Genomic DNA, 17,688 nt, shown 5'->3' on the forward strand with positions numbered 1-17,688 from the left:
AAAATCTCAAGAGCAGTGCTCAGAAACTTTGAGAACTGGGATTATGAGCTGATAAGGTTTAAATGGCATAATGCGGATGTTAAGAGAGGGTTATTGAGCAGCTGTAACGTAATGGTTTAATTAGGGGCACTGTTGGAGAAATGCCAAACAATGAAAACAAATGCAACACGTGGGAATAAAGAAAACAGGCAATGGAAGAAATACAAATTCAAAAGGAAAAAAGAACAAAAGGAGAGAGGCAAAGGGGAGAATTGTAAAATAATGAAGCACAAGAGAAAGGGCTGATAGGTGAAAAACCTGTGTGGGGGAGAGAATAAAATAGTGGGAGAAAAAGATTGAGAGCCAAAATTAAAAGTAAACTGAAACATACAATGAAATGGAGAAAAGAACAGGAGCAAAAGACAAAACATGATAAAGAACAAGGGAAAGAACAGGGAATGAGAGAAATTATTTAGCAGAGAGCACTGAAAAAGATTTTAAAAAAGAAATGAGAGAAACAAGAAATAGAAGAGTAAAATAAGAGATATAGAGAAGTAAAGGAACATACAAAAAAAACTAAACTAGGGAAGAAAGAACAGGAATCAGAACAAAAAAATGTACAAAATATTGAAGATAAGAAACTCACCTTGTGTTTTTTCTGATGTGACTTTTGAGAAGAGGGATACTTGGGAGACAGCAACAAATGGGAGTCCCAAAACCTGCAGGAACACCCCAACTATGAACTCAGTCAGTAAAATAGCAAAAGTGCCTGTAACAAATGGGAAAAAACAATATCAATAAACATCAGTTCATTCCTCCATTCACTTTGCTACTATCAGGACAAAAGTAGTTATCTACGATATGCATATTCTGTTTATGGGCCTGGTTCGTTCTTGGCAGATGGGTTACTCCGTCCCATCGGTGACAGATATCCCGTCCGCCAAAATATAAATCCCATAAAATATATTGGGATTAATATTTTGGAGGACAGAATATCAGTCACCGTTGGGACAGAGTAACCCATCCGCCTAGATTGAAATCAGGCCCCATGTCGTCAAAGTAACCAGAGAGACAAAGACCTTATCTATGGGAAGGCAAAAATACAGAACACCACTCTGGCCTAGTCATGCAGGGAGGCAGTTGATCACACAGAACAAAATGCACCCATAGCCCTTCCCTGGAGGATGATGCTAGATCACACACAAGTGAGGTATCATTTTTAGCAGAAGGGTGGAAACACACACTAGAAGAAGATTTGTTATCATCATTAAATAGTTCTCCATTTTTTACTCTAAATATAAGCCAGTGTACAAGTAAGAAAACATTTTGCAAAATGGCTTGTGATTAAAATGATAGCCATGGTAACTCCAAATTCAGAGTTGTACAAATCACCACTTTCCCTAAACTCTTTATTCTTGTTACATTTTAAAATGCATAGGCTTTTTTCATACCCATTTTTCATTTAATTTTACCATATGAATTGAAGCATAGTCGATACACAATGAAAAACCATCATAATCTGCAGTTCCGTTGTTGGCTCAGAGTACACAAACAGTACATATCTCTGCCACATGAAACATCTTACAGATGTAATGGTATATTACTTTTATAAATCATCCATCAGGGCAGAAAATTACATATAAAAACACTTAGCTAATTCTATATTTTTTCATTATTCTTTATTTCAACAACTAGTTTCTTTGGGTAATCCATCAGCGATCTACATATATGAATCCTTGCTGAATTTGGAATTTTGCCTAGGTTTCAGAAACATGTAGGTTTCCGGCTTCAACCATGGGTTTCAAACACGTTTCCATCACAAACTACAAGTTGGTTGAAACTATTTTTTTTTTTTAATTTAAAATAGAAGAAAACAGACTATCACTTAGGAAAATGCAAACACTGTGGTAATTTTTGTTGTCGTTTCTGAAGGCTGGGTAATTAGTGATTTTATCACAGCAAACTTTAGTTGATGCTAATTTCAGAAAAAAATATGCTTTCTTGAATAGCCATGTTTTCCAATATTTCAAAAACAAACCAGAATTTTGTTATTTTGGTCTTTTTTCGATGTCTTTAGCAGAATACTCTGGGTACGTTCGAATCTCCAGCACGTTCGGGGGGCAGGGGTGGATAAAAGGGATGCAACTTTCGCATGGATAATGTTTGTGGAAAAAAAGTTCTGTAGGCTTAAGCATGGGCCAAACATTAAACAAATGGCTCAGTGCTGGGCAGGAAAAGCTTCAGCAGCTAAGGAGTTAAAGTCAAGAGTATGGGACAAAGCTAATATTTGAAACGGAGATGTGGGATAGGTGAGGGCAAAATGGGGGTTGTTCCATTTAATGAATATTTAGGAGGTACTTTTTCTGTATCCAGAAGACTTCCAGATTCCGACAAGTAAAACTACTACTGCACAACCATCTGATGGTACATGGCCCAACACCCCAAGGAGGCCTCCCCAGTGATCCTGGCCTAGGATCTGTTGCCATGCTGAGAGCCATGCTGTTTACATTGTTTCATTTCAATCCAGCTGCAGACATTATTTATGGGACAAAGGAGTGTGTAGAATCCTCAGGTCATGTTAATATGTTCCCTTTCTTCCTGTACCTAGCTGCTCAGCCAGTGTGAGTGTTCCGCGTAGAATGTTAGCGTGAATGGAATGCTTGGGTGCCTGTGTGTGTGGGACACAGTTGGGAAGATGGGCTGAGCAGCTAGGAGGTTACTCCTGGTGGGGCATGTTCTATCTTGCTGTAACTTCTACTTATGGACTCAATAAACTACATAAAATCATCTCGGCTACGTCTACTTCATCACCTGAACATGTGGGGCCAGCCCACTACATTTATGGCAACGATCTACATGGGATTTTATTCAACTCAACGTGCCAAGTAAGAGGACCTAAGATAAAGCTGATGGACTTAAGTTGTAAGGAGTTTGAAACAAAGAGTAACAAGTGTCATGGAACTCAAGCTAAAGAAACCAGTCATGCACGTCTTGCAGCCCCACCAGTGTCCTCTACAACGGACAATGCGAGCCCTAACGTGCTGAGATGTCATCTATGCATTTTCATCAAACGCTATTTCATCATCAAAGATGCCTATGTATCGCAGTAAAACCTACATTTCTACTTGGTTCCATTTTGCCACAATCAACGTCAAGGCAGCAACAAGTAATGCTTACTGCGCCTATGAAACCAAGGTATTCAGTGTCTGCATGTGCTTTTGCCCTAGTGCGAAGTTCTTGATGGTGCGAGATTTACCTGTGCCTGACAAATTTAGCGAACTGGTGATTTTATACTTGAAACGTTTGTCATTCATTTATATCGCCTCGTCAAACTTAGGGCAGAGGAGGAGAATGATATTGTGATAAAAGATTGATTTTATTACTACACTTTATGGTTTTCATACTTTGCTGCAAGGACTGTTTGTGATGACAGTTGCGCTTAGTTTAAAAATTCTAAATTGGCTCGCGCATCTCACCTTGTTTTTGATGCCGCGCGGAGCTTTTCCTGAGGCTTCTATGAAGTCTTGGGTATTTCTGGATATCTATGCTGATGTTGGACGTTTAGCAGCAAGAGCGCGCCGTGAGCCACTCGGCATACGTCTCCTGTGCGTCTCGCCATCTTGCTGTTGGCGGATCCAGGCTATCTTCCCGTGTTATTGAAGGTTGATAGTGCCCTTTCATTACCTGCCAACCATTGTTCAGTCGGAAAAGTTCATGATCATGGTTGAGTTCCTTTCTGCATCATCGCAATTTGAAGACCACGTTTCTCAACATGGATGTAGTTTCGTTTTCCTCAAGTGTCTGCCGCTTTTATTCATTGTTCGGTATGTGAGTCTTTCAACACAACTCACTGGACACTCGACATTGGCATTTGTCTTTAATGCGCCTCTTCAAGCACAATGTTAGGGAATTGTTTTTTTTCTTTGCATGTCACCGGACACCCTTCATCGGATTGTGGCTTTCATTCCTGCGGTGAGTTGTTTATTTACTGCCACGTTTCTTCTCCATCTTCTATGGGCATGCTTCCTGCTGCAGTGTACTTTGTTCTGCAGCCAAGCACTCTGTTTATGTTGGCATTATATCTGTTGCAGAGTACTTTCCTTCACGTCTTCAAATAATGTTTCACGCCACGCCTGCCTATCATCGCGGTGACAGGCACACCTATGACTTTGGCTAATCTACATGCATGTTTTAGGCTTACAGTGCTTATTTTAAATTATTTGAGTGCCTGTCTACCTCATTGCGGTGGCAGGCACACCATTGTCAATGATTTATTACAAGTTTGTTGTCCTTATCTATAAGATGTAAGGCTACAATGTTTTCTTTTCACAGGCAATTGACATGTATGTATTTACAGTGTGTTATTGCAGTATGTCAACATCGCTAAATGCGTTCCTCATGGAGGTTTTGTTGGCATGGGAGTGGGTTTCAGTCCCATGTTCTCTCATTTCAGATATTGCATCCCTGCCTGGGATGGGAGTGGGTTCTCAGTCCCATGTCCACTAGTTCCATATATTTTATCCCAAACATTGGGATCGGAGTGGGTTTTAGTCCCATGGGAGTGGGTTTTAGTCCCATGTCCCCATGTTTCAGATATTTTATCCCTGCCTTGGGATGGGAGTGGGTTTGATCCCATGGGCCCACGTTCACAGTTATTTATTTTTGGGATGGGTTTCAGCCCCATTTCCTTGTTATTAGTCTCCACACCTTCGTGGTCAACCCGCTTGTTGTAGAGTTATGGGGTGTTTTTCCATTTACGCAGTTTATAGGGGGTTATTGTCCCACCTATGTCAGTAGTAATGGGTCTGAGTCCTATTTACTTAGTTTAAAGGGGGTGTTAGTCCCATCTTTGTTATTTTTGGTGTTGGTTGTCAGTCCCTTCACTTCCTTGTACGTTGTCATGTGTGTGGGTAAGTCCTCTTGTGATGCCACACTGTGCTGCATCTGTATTCCCATGCTGCACAAGTCCTTGGGGGTTATTCCCATGTGATGTTATCTGTACATTTGGGTGTCAGTCCCAAACATTGTTTTGTTTTTTTTCACTTGGGTTTTAGTCCCACAGTGTCCCTCACATGAGGGGTGGCGTATGGTGTTTTCGCCACAGTCTCCTCACGTGAGGAGTACTTCCTTGGGTATTGTTCCACCCATTGTATTCTAGTCTGGGTTAAGTTTACCCTTTTCTTCTGTCACATGTGTCATGCTCACTTGTTGTATGCGAGTTCTTATTTCTCTTCTTACATTTTCTTTGTTCACTATTAAAGGAGGAGGATGGTGTTAGTGTGTTTTTCTATCATTTCATCCTTCTTTCCTCCTTAGTCTGTCTGTTTTCCCTCTCGATGTATTTCACCATGCATCCCTGGGTTTATGGACTGTTTTCATATTTTGTAGTGTGTCTGTTTTCCCTCTCGTGATGTATTTCACCATGCGTCCCTGGGTTTATGGACTGTTTTCATCTTTTGTATATTTCTGTGTATAGTTGTTTTCATTTTAGTTTGGGTCCTTTTAATATTCAGTGTAAAAGGGAGAGGATGTGTAGTATCCTCAGGTCATGTTAATATGTTCCCTTTCTTCCTGTACCTAGTTGCTCAGGCAGTGTGAGTGTTCCACGTAGAATGTTAGTGTGAGTGGAATGCCAGGTTGCCTGTGTGTGTGGGAGACAATTGGGAAGATGGGCTGAGCAGCTAGGAGACTGCTCCTGGTGGGGCATGTTCTATCTTGCTGTAACTTCTACTTATGGACTCAGTAAACTACATAAAATCATCTCGGCTACGTCTACTTCATCACCTGAACATGTGGGGTCAGCCCACTACAGAGTGTATTCTTAGTAGTCCAGTTGACGTTGCCACTAGCCCTGAGTGGCAATCTGGTAAATGTAAATGTAAATGTGCAGGAATTTATATAGCGCAAATCACCAAGCGGTCTCTAAGCGCTTGCTTAGGGAACCCGTCCTGGTATTCCCCTGTGAGATAACCCGGCAGGGCATCCGCAAGGTGAAAGCCAGGCATCCCGCCACGAGGGGCCATTGTGGAGATTAAGCAAGCTATTGCCCAGAGTCGCAGAGTGTGAACCCATGAATCGAGTATGCACTGGAGCAAGAATTATCAAGTCCATGGACATTTTATGGACTCAAGACCCAGCCGAGCCGGGAACTGAACCCTGGTCCCAGGCTGACCTCTGCTTCCAGGTCTGCCTCCTCTAACCAGTGAGCCACACTTCTCCACCTCAAGTCACTATTGTCTCGGGTCAGACTTTAGCTCAGTCCCTCTGACAGGGTTTCAAAAGCTCAGATCATAGAGGTTATTTTCCCTCCAATATTCCCCAGTTCTGTAAGCTGGAGCTGCATCCTTACTTGGGCTATTTGTTGCTTATGCGGTGTGTAAGCTTCCAACAGAGATGCTAACGATGGCCTACTGGGAGAAACAAAGGGCTGCTATATGAAAACACCTTTTCCAGTTAAATGGCCACTAATGCTTGTGGGGGTGGGGAGCTGGACTGTGGTGAAGAATCATATCTGGGAGAGAAGTGACCCCCCGCAATGAGTAGGCTGCACCCCATGTTCTGGTTGGGCACCTTTACATTGGCTGCTTTAATAGATAGAGGGAAAGGCCGGGCTGAGCAAGCCCTGTCCCCTTGCTGTGAGTGTTCGTAACACTCCTTCAGACACATCTTTCTACTCTGCCCCTTGCAAGCAAACTTTATTTTTATATTGAGATCCACAATTGCGATAAAAGCATCAAATCGTTACATTAATACATTAGCAATATAAATACTTATATAAATCCCACTTAATCTAGAATAAATCCATAAACAAAACGACGTTAAAAACTTCAAATCTCATTCATACAAAGAACGAATCAATCAAAACAGCTTCATTTCCTAGTAAAGCACTCTACCTCTTTAGCCCATCCCTGGGTTTTCTTCCATAAACTGCCTCTCAGTTTATCAATTTTCCTAGCTCTCCCCTTGCGCCCCCCGCCCGGCCCCCCAACAAACTCGAGAGGAGGATGCTCGAGGCGTTTCTTTTTGAAGAGAGACATATGAAGCATTAGGGGGCGCTTCCACTGGTAGTCTTAGAAAAGGAAGCTCGGCCAGAGTCTCGCGAGGCCACTGCCTCTGGAAGGAAACGACCCTAGAGGAAGGACAGCGCACACTTCTCCGGTTGTTAAATCTCTAGGACTTGTGTTATACTTTTCCCCCCTCTATTATAGAAGGGTTTTTCTTTTTACCCTGTATTTTCATACTGATATGCAATGTAATAAAAACTGGATACCCGCGATGTAAATGATGTGTACATTATATTGTATTGTTAGTTTGTAACAATAAATGAATAGTGAAGATGATCACTCCATGGATGGAGAGCAGGGGCTTGAGTGGCACAACTGTTTCCAGAGAACAATCCCCTGGGAGGCTTCATGCGTTTCTGCTCATTTTCACTGCAGATTGGAAGGGGCACGGGTGAGGCGTTCTTCCCACGAGGCAGCGGTGCTCATCTGTCAGAAGGGGAGGGGGAGGAAGTCCCCGCCCCAGCACTGCCAGGCACACCTCGAAGCCGGTTCATCATTCAGCAATGTTTAACCTGATGTACAATGCAGCAGGCGCAGGGCGTCAGAGGGATCGTGGGAAGCAACAGGTGCAAGTGATGGGAAGCGAAAGCGTGAGCTAGTGAGCCCATGTGACACAGCTACGTGCAGGCGGGCACGCACGGGTGTCATGGGAGATAGTACATTTGCAAAAACAACAGTTGATGGACAGAATACAGAACATGTCATACATTCACCCCAGTACAGAGATCTGGGCCTAAATCCATCGTTTTTTGCTCACCATGCCGTTCCAGTTTGAACCCAGCCATATGCAAATCAGTCTTGACCCTGTGCCTCGTGGGTACAGTCCAGCCCAAACTGCCAAGCCAGGTCCTCCCTGGACTGGAAACAAGCATCCTAGGACCGGTTTCGGGGTTTCACCCCTCTTCAGCCAGGATAGCTTGATTCCAGTGGCATGGAGAGCACGGAACCCATGTCTGGGCATCCCTTCCCACTCGGAGTGACAATTGCAACAAGCATTGGCATAGCCAATAGGTCTCGCCTTAGGGACCTTATAAGTGTTTAGTTATCCAGCACAATATCCTTGGTGCAACAACATCAAGTGTTGCATGGCTAAACACTTATAAAGGTCCCAAAGGCGAGACCTATTGGCTATGCCAATGCTTGTTTATTCTGGGCATGGGACTTACGAGTTAACGCCTTATGCTTCATGGCTAAGGATACTGAATAAATCTGGTTGAGTAATCGTATAATGTAAATGCGATCTGCCCCAGTATATTTTATTAGAGGGGATATACATATTTTTAGGTCATCAAGCAACTCCCGTAACATGATTGAGTGGTTTGGTATTTTTATACCTTATCAGGGAATGAATGAATTGGTTTTGATACTACTTCAATCTGTCCTAGGGTTGTATCATATGGTTTGTGAGATGACACCTGTATTAAGCTTGAATCTTGAGATTAAATATCATATGTTTAAATTTTATTATGTAATGGTTTTGAAGAGGTTTTAATCTGATGATTATATTGATCTGTTTTAATGTGATTTTATGGATTGATTATAATCCCTTTATGGCTTTTATCTTAAATAAAGTTATTACTACTACTTATGATAGTCCTGATGAAGGCTCCAGTAATTTAATATTGAAAGCTGAAACAACTGCAGACCTACAAAGATACCTTCCAAATATGTAAAATACTTTGCCCCACATGCAAGTATCCTGCCTAAAAGAAAAGACTTCAGTCTATAATCCAATAGTATCAGGTACAGTGTGTTTTGATTTTTAATAGACTCCAATAAATAGTCTTCTATTGGTGTTGGTGATTTATTTGGTTTGTGTTTCTTGGTAGACCACAGAGGGCAATCTACGAGTAAAGTTTGTGATTTACTTGGGTCATGTTTCTGTTCTATCCCTCGCTGCTTCTGGGTGAGAAGAGGGGCACAGGTTTGTATAAAGTATTTCAATGGTATAACTCATATAGTCTTTTGCATTTGAACTCAGTGCAATGAACTGTTGTATGTCTGCTGCGACCTGATCAGAACCCAATTTTAGAGCCTCATTCACAACACAAAAAGATACTCCTGAAGGACTACACATCAACCGATAGTCTTCCAACCATATATAACAAGGGAATAGCTTCTTACTCAACCCCATAAGGCCTCACAAGGAATAGGAAAGTACTATACAAATGCCAATAGAAGAGAACATTCATCAGATTGCTATAAGCAGGCGTGGCATCAGAAAGTTAAACAAAACGGTGTAAACCTATTGTTAGGTCTCGTCTGCCACCAGCAAAAGCTGTCTGGTTACGAGATACCTATTGTACACTGAAAGTGGGCCTAGAGGCCGGCCATTACTTATCATTGGTTGGCTTTATTGCCACTCTCAGGTGCTTGGTTCTTTATCCAAGGCTTCCCTTGCTCTTCTTGCGTTTGTCCCTCCCCTGAAGCACAGCATCTTTATGATTCTGTTGATTGGCTGTCTTCTGTCCTTCTACTGCTCATATTTAGGGAACCACTTTTTTCTTTTCCATTTAGTATTCCAGGAGAATGCATGTGTTTTCTAGCTATGTCCCTTTTATGCTGCTTCCTTCTCTAAAATGCCTGTTTCTCCTCCTCTCGCTGAGTTTCTCCTCACCCTTCTCTGTTTGACTGTAAAAGCTCAGAAATAGAGATATTTTTGATGGGGTAAGGCTGAAGAACAGAATTTAATTGTTATTCTTGCTTTATTGTCAAGTTAAGTGCATGAAAGCACAAGCTTTGGCACACAAATGCTTTTATGGCTCTGGGAGAAGGGCCATCTGCTGCATTCACTCAGCTGGTCTCCATGGCAGAAGATGTACTCAGCAAGGCACTTCTCCTGGAGATCAATACCTCTAATCCCTGGGCTACTGCAGAAGACCAAATGAATGAATCGTGTGGAAAGTAAATAAGACCTTGCAAGTATTTCCCTTTACAGTCTAAGGCTACTTTATTATTTTAAATTCTGTTCAGAGTTTCCTGAGTGAAAGAATCTGAAGAAAAAAAACATGCCTGGTTTAAAGGTTGAAAACACAGAATTAAATGGACAGTTTTGAGAAACCATAAGATATGTTTGCTGCAGCATTTATTTTTTTTAACTTTTTTTTTTTTAACAATACTTTAAAAGACAAACATTGACAAAGCCAGCAACTCTGCACTCGCATTACATAGCCGAGACCATGCAAGGGAAAGTCCTCAGCAAACGAAAATAGTGTCACAGTAATTATCAAAGTGCGGAGTGTGAGCACAAAATTCAACACAGGAAAGTAAATTCTTGTTCTTTTCCTTTATTCCTTGCATCTTCAAACAGCCGACACTTGTTTCGTCGCTTACAAGGGAAATCGTCCTGCGACTTTATCAAGGCTATGTTCTCTTTGTGTATATCCTTATTTTGTGGTGATAATTCCAACCCACAAAAGGGGTTCTGTTTCATACGACGTACACTATATCAGTGCATATATCCAAATGGTCTTAGTGTGTCACACAGTCTACGATTCGTGATGCATGGTGACCGGTCTGGGGACTTCGCTCCTCGTGTAAGTCTGAGTACGGAACACGCTTGTTCCGTACTCGGACTTACACGAGGAGCGACATCCCCAAATCACGAATCGTAAAAAGTAACTTAGTTGCAATTTACTGTAAAAACCTATTCATTTCAATGTACTGCTCCAAAACGTTTCTAAGTGTGGAGTTTTAAAAACTGAAAATATTCTTTAAAAATCATGCGAATAACCAAAATGCAATTACTTACCTGTTTCTAGGAAATGTCACAGTGTTGAATCTAGGTAACCAGCACGGAGTTAAAAAAGTAACGTAAAAAGTAACTTGCCTGCAATTTACTTAAAAAGCCTATTCATTCCAATGTACTGTATTTGCTAAGTGTTGCATACTACTGCTCCCTGTAAATGAAGCAAAGTACAATTTCTATTGCATTTTCAAACTGTCCTATATCCAGTAACTTATTACTGAAAAGTATTTAATGCTTACCTGTACCAGGCCTGCTTGGTTCTAACAATAAACAACAGTATATTTTTTATACAACAACAATTGGCCTAGAGTTCAGTTCTTGAGCGTGTGAATTAATTTGCTTAGTGGGTACATCAAATACTTAACACTGTCCTCTAATACTGCCTTACTGCTCGACCAAGCTACCACTATTAGAGAGTAAGATTCTATCTAACTTTAACCTCTGCCTACCTTTGGGGACTCTTGGCCTCTATACACACTGTACCTCAATTTGGTGCAGTATATATAGAGCCAGTTTCTTACAGTAATAACAAGGCAATACTCAGTGTTCTACATAACCTATTAATAAAGCTATGCATGCATTTAACATTTCAATCTAACAAAATATAAACTGGGTGGAAAAAGAAAACCAGAAAGATGTTGTAGGAACAAACAAAATTCTAGGAACCAAACCACAGTACAGATACAAGAGGGTCGGGGTTGTCCAAGCTTAGTGTGCAGAACAATTATAGATGTGCAGGGTTTGTAACCCTGTTTTATACTGCAGCTCCTTGCATGGCATTTACACTCCACAGCAATGAAAAGTGACTCAGGAGATGATAATGTACCTAAGGTCATTGTGAGTCATCCAAGCAAGAAGATGCCTGCTGGTGCCAAAAAATGAGGCTTTCACTCAAACAAGTTGCATGCAAAAGACAGAGGATTTGGAAACAACAACCCTTTCCAGCGGGGCTAATTTCGATTGAACTGTTTCAGCTAAATTCAAACGTACTATTTCTTTGAGAACTTTCTTTAAAAAAATACATTAGTGAAAAGTTAACAACGGGCAAGAGTAATTTGGTATGAAAAAACATTCATTGACCTTTGCCCTTAAGACAGCTGCCGCGGTGATGACACTAGGAGAGCTACTTTACTTGTTTAACCCCTTCAGCGCGGCGGGAATCCCCCCGCGGTGCTGAAGGGTTCGAGCGCGGGCGGAGCCATGACGGAACGGTTCCGTCATGAGCACAGCGCAACTGATGCTCATGACGGAACCGTTCCGTCATGGGCATGGAAGGGGTTAATAACAGTCTTAGAATATTTGGGGGCGAACTTTAAAATTCCCAAATATTGTAAACGAACACTTAGAAGTTGCAAGTTAGCGTCTCATCGTGTTCCTCAGGGCTGTCACACTGACGGTGTTATCTGGTGACAAAACACTACAAATACCCTGAACAAGAGGGTGAACTGTCGTCCATGTGACAGCCAGCCTGGAAGGCTGACTGATCAGACTAGGCTGGCCTGGTAGCACTTTTTGGAGCCCTCTCAAAAAGTCTCGCCAGACCAGCGCATGTGCTGGGTCAGGCGAGACCTAAAAACAACAGTTGATGGACAGAATGCAGAACAATGTCATGCATTCACCCCAGTACAGAGATCTGGGACTAAATCCATCGTTTTTTTGCTCACCATGCCGTTCCAGTTTGAACCCAGACAAATGCAAATCAGTCTTGACCCTGTGCCTCATGGGTAAAGTCCAGCCCGAACTGGTGAGCAAAATAACAATGGATTAAACCCAGATCTGTGACTGGGGGTGAATGCTTTGCCAATGTGCAACATTCCATCCATCATCTTGTGTGTTTTGCTGTTCACCCTATGTGGGAAGGGTTTGTTCAGACGTGGGTCCCGTGCTCACTACGCCACTGGAGTCAAGCTATCCTGGCTGAAGAGGGGTGAAACCCCGAAACAGATCCTAGGATGCTTGATTCCGGTCCAGGGAAGACATGGTTTGGCAGTTCGGGCTGGACTGTTCCCATGAGGCACAGGGTCAAGACTGATTTGCATATGGCCATGTCTGAACTGGGGTGGCGTGGTGAGCAAAATAACCATTCTGTCCATCATCTTGTGTGTTTAGATGGGAGATAGTACATACAGTCTTAGACCACTGTGGGCGCATTATGATCACTCGTAGACAGGGATTTAAGTGGTATGAAAAAAATGTGGGGGGTCTTAATGGGGCGTGGCCGCTGTAATTCAGCGTGGTTTAAAAACACATAAGCTAAAGATTTGTGTTTGGCATGGTTTGTCGCCCGACCGGTACTGTGCTACCTCTGTCAGTGCACCCACCAAGCCCGGTTCCAGGATTTTTGATCTGGATGGGCTGTAGTGATGATAGTTCTCTATATATGTACAATGCTAAGTTAGCACAACCGCGTTAGATGTTAGAAAGCCATCTTGCCACTTTTGCTGCTTTTGCACGCGACACTGTAGTCACATGTTATTAATTGAGAAATGCTTACTCGACTTTGCTTCACATGAGAACTGTCTGTTGTTCACATCCCAAACAGTGATCAGCGACCTTGGTCTGTACACGGTGTAAAGAAACAGTCTGGGTCACTAGACGGTGCATGTTGTTGGGTTCAGGTTGATCGGCCCACTATTTAGTCATAACACACATGCAGCTGCGAATACCTGAAAGTCGGGTGCTTTTAATATTGCAGTTGCATGTTTTTCATTACATTCAGAAGAAGAGCTTTCCCAGGAGCAGAGCCTAGCTGATCCTGTGATGTGATCGCCCTGAGCTGATCTTTACGGTATGGGGTTCCCCATTCAAGCCTAGAGACCTTCTACTAGTCTAATAATAATACTATTAGTTTGCTAGCGAAAGGAAGGTGGCTTAGATCCACTGTCATTTTAGCATGATTACTCCTTTCATTTTCTATGGTATTGTAACTATGCTGATGGTTTTGATTTTAATCGTTTGTCTGCTTATGTTAGCCAAACTGCTGCATCTTAGGACACGAGGTTTATAAAATAAACTCTTTAAACTTTTACCGTGTCTCTGTTTATTCTGTTGTGGACTGATATGAGAATAATTACGAACAGGTATTTCTGATCCCCACCATTCCTGAGATATACACTAAGTCGCTTGTTCTGGGTTGTCTATACATTGGGACCGCCGAGATAATACTCGGATAACGAATGGGACACTGATGATGGCCGGATAGGGGTTCTGGGGTGAGTTTTTGGTACACCACAATTCACTGAGGTCCTGGTTTCCTGTGCATAGTTCAGTGCATAAGCAGAATCCCTGCAACATGGCGCACCTAACGTTTGGTCTATTGATTTGAAACGCCTTAGTAGTGCTTGTATTAGTCCACAACACCCTCACTCTGGTTTCCGGATAACGGGAGGGACGGTTTAACCTACCTGTGTTTCGACTAATAGGTTCTTTCAAGCTTGATCATTAAAAAGGTTATTTTTTCTGAACCCCAGTGCTACTGTTGATATCGTTGATACTCTTTAGTGTGTCCTTATGGCGGTTGATATAGCCGCGCATAGTCGTACACCCCTGCGCCGTCATTTGACGACGTATGGGGTGCCAGATGATGGGATGGCTGTTATTTTTGTGGTGAGCGCTGATGCGTCATACCCGTATGAGTTGTTTTACTCATGGGTGACTTTTCCAGCGGAGGAGGATGATGGTACGTTTCACACGTATACAGCCACGCAGCCGCCTGCGGTCTATACCCCATATAGGACACAAGAAATTCCAATCTCTGCCTGACAGCATACTATTTGGTTTAATGGCGCCCTTCCCCATGCGGTTGCACCGGCGAGAATGGGCCCTTTGTCTATTGCAGGGGCCACATAGCCGGTGCTAGCCGGATATACGCCTCATCCCCGCTATCTCACGGTGGCGGTGGCTGAGTTGTGGGTACTTCACACAGCCCTGATTACTGTACATAGGGCTTTAGTGCAGTACGTGTCACGCACCGTGCAGGTGGGGGCACCTGCTGTTGCGGGACAACCTACAGACCACCACGCAGTGGTTATTAGTCCTGTTAATGTTAATTCGGTGGTCGGCAAGCGCCCCCAAAGTAAGGATGAATTTCCTTATTGGCTTGCTGAGAAATTTGATCAACTGGAAGCAGTTTTTCCAAATACTAGTCCTGTGGAGAAACACAGGATTCTCACCATTACTTTGCCAAAAGACCTGGTCCCAGATATGGCCGATTGTGACAACTGAGGGAAGGTCTTTGCCGCGACCTATTCAAAGTGCTATGGCACTCCGTCTATGTCTGTACTCCCTTCCGTCATCAAGAAGGTTCAAGAGAATCATGGTGCGGAGGCAGCTATTGAATTGGGAATGAGGCTTGTCGACAGCTTCGATGTGGTATGCTCCATGGTAATGGACAACCTCAAAGGAGATGCCATGCAGTTCCAAGTAGCAAATATGATGGACCGCGTGGACGAACTCGACAAGCCCAAAGAGTTCGCTAAAGTAATTGCGAAGGCATATAGGACCGTGGGTCATAGTGCCTTGGGTGTAAAACCGACTGTGATCATTCCTGATATAGTACAGCAAACTAAGGTGAGCTCGTCTACAAAAGACGAACGCCCCAACTTTCCTAAGCAAAGTTGGAGAGCTAAGAAACAGGGGAAGCAGCAACAGAAACAGGGGTCGCGTCCTGCCTCACCGGTACAGTTGTCTAACGAACGCACTTATGATCTGCGCGATCGATCTCGTATTAAGTCACCTGATCGATTTCAGGTTTCTGAACAACGCTCTCCTCGTTCTTCACAGGAAACATCGGCTTCGCAATCCGGTGGAGGAGACCGTGGGAAAGGAAGGGGTGCCCAAGGTCGTGAGCAACCCCGCCAGTCAGACGGCAAAGCCAAGCAGGGCGAGTCTGCGCGTCAAAGACCCCCGTTTCAGAAGAAGAAAGTTGCTGCACTGACAGCAAGGTATGCCACAGATGGTACGGACGCAGCTTCGGAACCTGACATGGGCGCTAATGCTGCTAGACAGCGCGGCGGAAGTTACAGTAGTGCGACAAGCACTGCGTCCATATCTGGTGGCGACAGCAACTGACATATTTGTGAATATTTAAACCGCTGATACTCGAGTGTCTCCCCCTGATAGACTATATGATATAGTCATTCAAATTGTAGGTGACATACAACGTACAATTCGAGGGGTTTTTTGGGATCATCTGACCACTTCCTATGACATTCTGTTGGCGGAGGCAGATTGGCCCCCGGCTTTCGTTTTAGATGCTCCTAGAGGGGAGGAGGTAATCCTACCGTCCTTTGCGCACACAGTGCCGAAGGTCCAAGCTAAAAAGTACGCCGAGGACTGGGCTCAGGTGCTTGCACCTGCGTTATATCGAAATCAGGTTGGCTGGGATAAATTGTCTCCCAGCCATGAGATTCCGTTGCGGACTACGCCCCAACCTCAACCCCAATACCCCATGCGTCGTGAAGCTAGACCTCACGTCGCGTCAATCCTTGAACAATTGGAATATCAAGGAGTAATCGAAACATGTGTGTCACCTATGAATAATCCTTTGTTCACTGTGACGAAGCCGGACGGGTCATACCGCCTAGTTTTGGATTACCGGCACCTAAACTCTCATTGCCGGACCTGTGCAGTACAAAATACCCACAGCTCGGCTCTCGTCGATAGTCTCGTGAGAAAAAGGTTTAAAACCACACTTGACATTTCCAATGGCTTTTACAGCCATAACCTGTCCACACTTAGTAGTGAGTGGACGGCGTTCACCTCGGGTGGCAAACAAAAACAATTCAAAAGATTACCGATGGGCTATATGAACAGCCCTGGAGTCTTTGCGGCTCGCGTGGTCTCTCTCTTAGAGGGCATGGACCCAGATGCGTACTCGTATGTGGATGACATTTATCTCACAGATGACGAGTTGGACCCGCATCTCCGTTGCATTGATCGCATTATGGTTTCCTTTGCAGACTTCGGTTACAAATTCAACTTTGCGAAGTCACACATTGCGGAATATACAGTGTTGTTCTTGGGGTACGAACTCAACAATGAAGGTCGAGGATTGGCTCCGCACTTCCTAGAGAAATGCGCATGCCTACGTGCTCCTACGACACTGAAGAAATTACAATCTCTGCTGGGCTTTCTGAATTTCGGTCAAACGTACATTCCTGATTATGCCCAGCGTATCAAGCCGCTTTATGCCTTGGTACAACCTACTTTTTCCAAATCTTGTTGGCTGCCAGAGCATTCAGCTATGTTGCAATCATTGCAAGCTGATCTTCTTGCTTCTAAATACTTACAGACGCGTGATAACCACACTAACCTGGTCATAAGAATTGTGCCTGGCGCGGTGGGTTTCACATACTTAACGTTCACTGAGGGCGACACAGTCCCCATTGCTTACAAATCTCACTTGTACACTTCGGCTGAACTGCGATTTTCCGCGGTCGAGAAAGTTCTGACAGCGGTGCAGATGGCGATTCTGAAAGAACGAGCACTGTCGCAAGGTAAACGCATGTTGGTGGTAACACCATATCCTACCCTTGAGGCAGTGACAAAAGCTAGTGTACCAAATTCTAAGGCTTTGCATCCTCGGTGGATACAATGGGCTACATCCTTGACATCGCCGGACGTCACGTATATCTTTGACGAGGCACTTCAGACTCAGGAGTTTTTGCAGTATGAATTCGTTCTTCCAGCTCCTCTGTCATTGCGCCCGCTCGAGGATTACCATTGTGTCATTTACACTGATGGTTCGGCCCAACCGGCTATTGGATCAAAGCACGCCTGTTCAGCAGCTTGCGCAATTTTTGTTGGTACTTTCGTAAATGTTTAATATTGCAGTTGCATGTTTTTCATTACATTCAGAAGAGCTTTCCCAGGAGCAGAGCCTAGCTGATCCTGTGA

At 43.6% G+C, this 17,688-nt stretch overlaps 1 protein-coding gene across 2 annotated transcripts in view; it reads right to left on the bottom strand.

Annotated features, from left to right (window-relative positions):
• The window catches only part of LOC146786075 (major facilitator superfamily domain-containing protein 8-like), a 166,157-nt gene that overhangs the window by 32,624 nt on the left and 115,845 nt on the right, over nt 1-17,688 (bottom strand). For both annotated transcript variants that reach the window (XM_085635507.1, XM_085635509.1), the window contains one exon: nt 626-748. In XM_085635507.1, the coding sequence (XP_085491633.1) occupies nt 626-748 (123 nt within the window). The remainder of the gene's footprint in view (nt 1-625; nt 749-17,688) is intronic.

The sequence above is a fragment of the Triturus cristatus genome, chromosome 11 (genome assembly GCF_964204655.1).
Source record: "Triturus cristatus chromosome 11, aTriCri1.1, whole genome shotgun sequence".
Taxonomy (NCBI): Eukaryota; Metazoa; Chordata; class Amphibia; order Caudata; family Salamandridae; genus Triturus; species Triturus cristatus.